A 7,924-nucleotide genomic window follows, 5' to 3' on the forward strand; every position below is an offset into this window, starting at 1 on the left:
AAAACTTGTACATGTCCTTCCAGAGAGCATTCCTGAATTATACACACTCCCAGACTGTTTCTAATTTTTAGAGGCTGACAACATAATTGCTAAGATGGTCATAAATAGCTTTGTCTAAAAAAATGGATTCTCATTCCTGCACTCTCCATTCACAGGGTAAATTTTCAAAGATTTATACTTTTACTATCAAAATAATTCACTAAACTGTCCAGAGGCCTTGGGGGCAAAACAGCTGTCAGATCCCATATCAGGTGGGCAGAAACAGCCTGTCCAAAAATTACTTGCAACTGTCACAAATAAAGTGCAAGCTAAAGACCACACTTCTATCAGACAGATGACTCAGTCCATCTGTTAGTATACTTAAGAACAAGGAAAGTAACCTGAATTTTTGTATCCACCTGAAAAAAAAAAAAACCTACCCACACCACCAATTTTTCTCTTGCGATACAAGCAATTTTAGGAACTGTATTGCTTGCAGTTTTGCATACCCAGTCTAATTTAACTGCCTGCTTGCACTTCCAACATTTTGTCAAATATTTCTTAACTAAATTAAGCTTCCTATTTCAAATACACCATTCGGGCAAGTATTAAAACTAAAGGCACAATTCCAAAGAGTTACCTTACGTATCCAAGAATAACTTAATGTCAGCATCAAATTGATGGCCTTGCTGCTGTGCTGTTTTACCACCTTAAATAACTGCAGTTATTGCAGCAGCCTGAACTGTACTATTGTCTCTAATAATGCTCTTGTGTACCTGCTTTCCTGGAAACCCCAGGAAATGTGTGTGGGTTCCTTCAAGTATTCCCAGTCCTAATAGAGGTACATGTTTTGTTACTTGTGCTGTGGGCTTTCACTCAGTAAACAGTGAGTATGGTATTAAGTTTTCTTAGCACAACACTTAAAATACAACAAAGGCTTACCAACCCAGGCATAAAAAATGCTGACTTTTAAATAATAATGTGAAGTGCATTCTGTAGCAATATATTTGAGGAGAAAAGCTGCTGATTGTAAGTAAATGGAAATTTCAGTGTGGCTTAGAGACCACAAATTTAGCTTGAAAACTCAAGCTAGAATAGGACGTGACTTTTCAGAAAAGACGAAATCTATAGTAATTTAGCTGTCTGCCCTATCTAAACATGGAATGAAATTCACATATATATGAAGACTTGAATTTAAAATTTCTTTAAAATTCTGTTTCTTTCCCAGTTCTTGGGAACTTGGGTAATGAAACCCAACTAAGCAGTCTGCTTTTTGACCAGCACACTAATGAAAAACAATTCTTTCCCACACAAAGAAATGGACATAGTAATCCCAAGAGAAGGCTGTACAGTATGATTTTTAAAAAGTCAGTATCTTGTAAAGCTCATTTATTTTTATTGGAGTTAACACTCAAAATGAGCCTGATATGCAAAAAAAAAAAAAAATTCAGTTAATTTTCACTGTAGAATCTCAGCTCTAGCAGCAGAGTTGTGTTTACCAGTTTCTGTAACACAGACTTCAACATATGCTACAATAAAAGTCTGTTCACACACGTTCTCCTTGTACAAATACGATGGGAAGTCATGCTTTTACTAGAACAGGGACACCAAACTCTGCTGTTACCTGCATCTCCACCACGTTCCAGCCAGCTGGTGAATGGAAACTTCACTGAATATGCCCATTCCTGGATACCTATTGTATTAGAAGTGCTCTCAGGAAACTGGATTAGGGGCAGCACTTCTGTCAGCTAAGCAGAGTACAAAGAGAGCAACAGGTGTCCGTGGGAATCAGCTGTTTACCTAGGGCAGGAGACACAGATACACACAGCCCTATTCAAGCTGGCTCCTGAACCAAGTAACTTCATACTTGGGCTAGACCATTTAACTGGGATATTTAATATTCAGGGATTCTCTGCAACCTAAAACCCCCAACAGATGTTATTCAAATAGCATATCATTTCAATTTGAATACAAAGCAGACTTCTGCAAGAATTAATTCTTGTGTAGTGCCGGTGTTTGTGCCTTACAGAACTGCTGATTATTTGAACATTCAAAGATGCTCTTCACAACGATGTTGAGTATTATCTGACAGAAGGAAAATCAGTTTGCTCTTTGGTAACCAGTTAATCACCCAGACAAGACACAAGATCTTAACACAAAATCATCAGAATTAGTTCAGGCTCATGATGGCTGAAGAAAAGCCAAACCACAGGAGAGACAGTGAGGGTGTTTCTCACCCCCCCACCACACCCCAGTTCATCTATTCATTTTTTTTTATTCTTTGGAGCACCAACTGCATACTTACCTGCCCAAGAGCAATTACAGAATGCAGTTTACTCATTTCACGAGACCATCAATATCGTGCCAAAAGTATATTTTTAGTATGAACTGCTAAGATTTAACAGCACCTGCAAACACAGGAGCTGTATATGAAATGCTGGTTGCCTGTCCCATCTACCCTATCACTCCTCACCCATCAGACCTCGCCCTGACCAGCAAATGCACATTAAAAGTCATTGCCTGAACAATATACAGCATGAAGATACTGTTTAAACATGTTTCAGAAATATACCATCAACCATAGTCTAAACAAGCCCAAAGAGACAGCAGAGCAGTGAAAGCTTGCCATTGTACTGGAGTCGGACCAATTAAACAAAACTGAGTGAGTTTAATAGCGCCTCTATAGAGAGAAAATACTTCTTTAACCACATCATTTTTTCAGCCTGTGTACTTTAATTGGTACAGCTTGTTTCTTTTTTTCCAGAGGGCTGGAACCAAGCGTTCTGCAAGTCAGTTTCCTTTGAAACACCCCACGACCACTCATCAGAGCAACCCTCCAAATCACAACTGCATCTCCCCCTTACCAGCCTGATGCTCTCCAGGCACCAGTGGGCAGAAAGCTCCAAGGGCAGTAATATATTCATTTACCTACATTTACTCACTGCTGCAAGTCAGCCATTCAAACACCTAAATAAGCAACCTAAGGGTAGGTTCAACCTAGACACTTTCCTGTTGTGCTGGTTGAGAGAAATACTTGTGCTCCCTCCAAGCTGGCACAAGTCCTAGCACACATACAGTTACACAGTGAACAGTCTGGCTGCTCAAGCTCTCTTCACTCAGCATCACCAGCACAATTCAAGCACTTTTTGCCAGCACGAAACCCAAACTTCCATGGGGCTTCCCAAGATATTTATGCCAAGCCTTGCTCGATTAGCAGCATTTCATTGTGCTAAAGGCTGTCAAGATAATTAAAAAGAACATCTCTGCTTAAAGGTTCTGGATACAAACTTGTAGGTTTTCCAAGCTGTAACTTTTCGTTTGCAGGGTATCTGACTTCTACATGAGCACCACGAATAACTGAAAATAAATTATCACAGGACAAAACAAAGCTTAAAATAACGTAGGACATAAATACCTACAGTTAACAAAGAAAACTAGAGGGAAATACAGGAACACAATTCTAAACAAAACAGCAGGGAGATTGTTCCCATGCTTCCCGCTGCAACGCTACCCTTTCCACTGAAGGTGCACTGAAAGAGGGAATCCTCGCAGTACAAAGAATTTTATTAGGATTTTCCTGTAATTGACAAGGAATTCTAATGGCTCGTCAGTTTTACGCAGCAGAGGGAATCTGCCGACTTTGATCACGCAAAATCTTGCCGGACCTCTACTCCAAAGGACCTCACGACTTACAGTCGTGTCTTTAAGACAAAGAACGTTCATATCCAACTGCAAGGCAGACAATAACTTCCAGGCGAAAAAAAAAAAAAAAAAAAGGAAAAAAGGGAAGGCATGAGCAACTCGTTTCCCCAGCTGTCTGAGAGAGGGGCAGGCCTACAGGGAGCACGGCGTCCCCGGGCAGCCAGACCAGCGCTCGGCCACCGAGCCGCATTTCTCACCGGGTCCTGCACCAATCCAGAAAGGAGATTATGGAAACAGAACAGGCGCTAAAAGCGAGTTGGGGGGAGGATGGCGGGGGGAAGGGGGGAGGCAGAAAATCGCCTTCAAATGAATGAGCCGGCGGGGAGCGGGAGTTCCCGGCGGGAAGGCGGCAGGCACCCACCTCCCTCCCTGCCGCCCCCAGCCGCGGCCACCTCTGTGTTTACATCCCGAACCTCCAAACGCGACACTTCCCCGGCTGCCGAGAGGGGGATCCCCCCTCCCTGCTTCCCCCCCGGCGCCTCTTTATTGATTACCGAGGGAAAAGCCCAGCTGCTGCTGCAATGCAACACGCGCCGGCTGAGGCGGAGGGAAAGGGGGGAGAAAAAAATCACCACCGGCAGAGAAAGAAAGGAGCCGGGCGCCCGGGTCTCACGCCGTGCCCGGCCCGGGGGAGGCGCCGCAGCGGGGCCGCCCCCCGCCCCGGACTCGGGCCCCGCCGCCGCCCCCCGACCGCAACTTCGCCGCCGCCGCGGGGGGACGGGGACGGCGGGCCGCCCTTCCCCCGCCGCCACTAACAATGGGCCCTTCCCCCACCGCGGGGCTCCCCTCGGCCCGGCCCCCTCCCCCGCCGCCGGCCGATCCCCCCGGCTCCCACTGCCGTTCCCGTTCCCGGCTGTGCGCCGTCCGAGCCGGGGGGCGCGGAGCATCGCCCCCCACCCCGCGCCCGCCGCCCGCTCCGGAGCCGGCCGCTCACCTCATGGTGCTGCCCGCGGTCGGGGAGCCGCTCCCGCTGCCTCGCTCCCTGCTGCGCTGTCTCCCCCGCCCCGCTCCGCCGCTCGCCGCGTCCCCGCAGAGCGAGACCCCCGGAGAGCGAGACCCCCGGAGAGCGAGACCCCCGCCCGGCAGCGCTGCCCGCCCGCTCCGCCGCTCCCTCCGCCGCCGGGCCGGGCCAGACCACCGCGGGGAGCCGGGGGTGGGAGGGGACGGGAGAGGTGGGGGAAAGGGGCGGGGAGGAGCGAACCACCGCGCGGGAAGGGCGGGGGGAAAGGAGGAGGAGGAGAACGAGAACGGGCGGGTGGGGGGAGCGCGGGGGCGGCCGGAGACACCGGCGGGGCCGCGGGAGCGGCGGCGGCTGGAGGTGCGGGAGCGGCGGCAAGCGGGAGGGAAGAGAGAGGGAGGGAGGAAGGGGCGGGCGGTGGAGGAGGCCGCGCCCACCGCCGCGCTGTGCCCGGGCGGCTCGCTGGGGCTCGGCGGCCCCGGCGCGGGGTGGCGGGGGTGGAGGGACGGGGCGGCCGCAGGTGAGGCGGCGGCTCCTCCTCGGGAGAACCGCCCGCCCGCGGCAGCGTCTTCCCCGGCGGCCTCGGGAGTCGCCCCGGAGTGAAGGGGCGGGATGGGCTCCCGGACAGCCGTGTCCCGGCCGGCGGAGCCTCCCGGCGTGTGAACAGCTCCGCCCGTCCGCTGAGCCTGCCCCGCTCGGCCCCACGCTGCCCGCACCGGGCTCTGTCCGGCCGCAGTCCTCTCCCGATGCGGCGGTGCCGGTGCGGGAGGAACACGGAGCCCCCCTGCCCGAGTTCGGCAGGTACCGGCAGGCGACAGCACTGCGGGCAGCGGCTCCTCGGTGCCCCGGGAAGCCGGTGGCCTAAGCCTTTCTCAGGAATTCTGCAGGAATGTTCTTTCTGCATCTTTCGGTAGCCCCGCGCCTGCCCCAAATGCGAATTTACGTTCTGCTGTCGGTACCCGCAGCGGACCCAGCGCACTGTACAAGTAACTTTAACCCCGCTCATGTTCGGCTCCTTGCTGTCAGCTAGCGAGTGAATGCCCGTTCTCTTTCGTCTCGGTTAAAAGTGATGAGCAAAGTGTCTTTGCAATTCCCAATGTCGTTAAGCCATCTTGGTGCTTTTGCACCTCCAATTTCATTTTTCCCTAGTGAATACCAGCGCTTTCTAGCGTCTAGTAGTAAAAATATACATGAGAAACAAACATCTTTTTTATAAGTGTCTAGACTTCTAGATATAAAAAAAGAAGATTTTTTTTTTAAAAATATGTATTTCTGATGTAGGTTCCACACATGTAAGGGGATTTTACCGTGAATCTCAGCTATTTGACACCACCTCTTCCCTGATCACTGAGGCAGTCACTTTCCGTCAATTAATGGTGTCAGTAGCACAGCAAGAGATTAACTAATCAATGAGAAAAAAAATGGCCAGTTGTTAGAAAACACTAACTTGGGAACAAGGACAGGCTCTAAAACTGAAGCTAATGAAGAATAGTTTAGTAAAGAAAACATGTTTTTACTGGCAAAGGGATGATGTCAATGAAAATGTTGCAGTAGAGGTGAATCACAAAATGCAGATGAGTAATCAGAAGAAAAGTGACATCGTGATCTTAAAAATTGTGTACCTCTGTCAACAATGTAAAGACTGTCTGAAAAAGGGACACAATTGAATCTGATAAATAAAATTACTTTAATTGCTTTCAACAAATGCTGAGGACTCTAATGACTGGCAGTGGACCTCAGTTCTTAAGGCATAATGAATTTTCTAAGATCTGGGCTTTCTATCACCAGAACATCCTCCAAATAAAAGGATTGGAAAGAAAGCCATTCTGGCAGTGAGAAGTCTCTTGAAGGCAGCCAAGCAGAAATGTTAAAATCTGTATCTATATAAATACATCTAAGATGTATGTCTAATGGGCTTCAGCAGGTACATCAGTAGAAGGAATGGCAGAGACAGAAGAAGGAGGATTTTGTTCAAAGACACCAGTTGTTCTACAACAGAAGAAAAATCAGGATTATAATGTGTCTGTCCTGATGCAACTGTCTGGTCTTATTAGTCAAACCTAAAAGAATTTTGACTGTGACAGGTATATAAAAAACACTGAAAGTATGCCTGGGCTCCAGGTCTGCCTGAGAGGGAATGAAAATAGCCAGAAGCTTTTACTCCTGCAAAATAACTATTATCGCTATTTGTGTTATATTACTAGGTGTTCTTAGCCAAATCAGATATGGTCATAGCTGGATTTCTCAAGACCTACTCAGTGGTACAATAGAATCTGTAAAAATGCCAGAAGAATCATTTTGCATGCTGGCATCGCAGATGTCACCAAGTGCAAAGTCATTTTGGATGCTAGCTTAGTCAAAAATCCCATTGAATTAATCTGTAACAAAATACTAAATCTGCAGTAACTCATATTAGCAGCTACATGAGAAGGAGAGGAGCCAAAATTATATAGGGCAGAAATCAAATTATAAACGTTGAATGCCTCTTTCTTTCCAGGTCAATTTAGTGAGGTTATTGTCAAGAAATGAAAGTAGTCTAGCAGAAGAAGGAGTTAGTGTCATGTACATGTTTATGGTACTGAATTATGCATTGAGAAATCTGCCTGCTCTCGCAGCAGACTGCGTGCTCCCAAGCTGCAATAGCTCGGTGTGTCCTGTGTCCAAGTCACTTGGTGTGACCCTGCTGTCACCTCTCTCGCTGACAGGACCCTCCAGCAGCACAGCATGGGTGTCAATGCCCTCTGCATCCTCTCCCACTGCTCTCCCTTCTACTGGCAATGACCAAACCAATGTGGCAGAAAGCCTTCTTAGCTGGTGGTGTCACGCTAATAACCTGAGGTCCGTGACAACCCACGAGGCAGAGACATGTAATGGTTCTTCTACTCAGTGTCCAAGTATTGTGCTCATGCCCTTCCTCCTCTGGATCCAAGCAGCTCAGAATACCCCAAAACCACTTTGCACTCTTCCCTCCTGCATTTTCTGCTGCTCAGCTGCAAGTTAGGACTGGAATTCAGGGGCTTTGAAAAGCTAAGCCAGCACAGGTTGAGCAGTATGGTGTGCCTCCTCTCCAAACAGCCTGGCGAATGAAGGCTTGCTGAATGCTACAGAAATGGCTCACCCAGGCATAAACCAGAAGAGGATGTGCTCCTGTTTCCTATCAGCCAAATGCAAGAGGCTTGGCAGGCTACTCCTGAGTAAACCCAGCAGATCCCATCACATCTCATCAGTATGGATCACCCTTGATATAGGGTCATGAGGAGGATGCATGATGTTCTAATGTTCTGG

General features: G+C 48.4%; 1 protein-coding gene across 6 annotated transcripts in view; it reads right to left on the reverse strand.

Annotated features, from left to right (window-relative positions):
• ENAH (ENAH actin regulator) overlaps positions 1-5,116 on the reverse strand; it is a 90,544-nt gene extending 85,428 nt beyond the window's left edge. For all 6 annotated transcript variants that reach the window (XM_059840688.1, XM_059840687.1, XM_059840686.1 and 3 more), the window contains exon 1: positions 4,616-5,116. In XM_059840688.1, the coding sequence (XP_059696671.1) occupies positions 4,616-4,620 (5 nt within the window). In that variant the 5' untranslated portion in view covers positions 4,621-5,116. The remainder of the gene's footprint in view (positions 1-4,615) is intronic.
• Between the last annotated feature and the right edge of the window lie 2,808 nt (positions 5,117-7,924).

Source organism: Haemorhous mexicanus, chromosome 3 (genome assembly GCF_027477595.1).
Source record: "Haemorhous mexicanus isolate bHaeMex1 chromosome 3, bHaeMex1.pri, whole genome shotgun sequence".
Lineage (NCBI taxonomy): Eukaryota > Metazoa > Chordata > Aves > Passeriformes > Fringillidae > Haemorhous > Haemorhous mexicanus.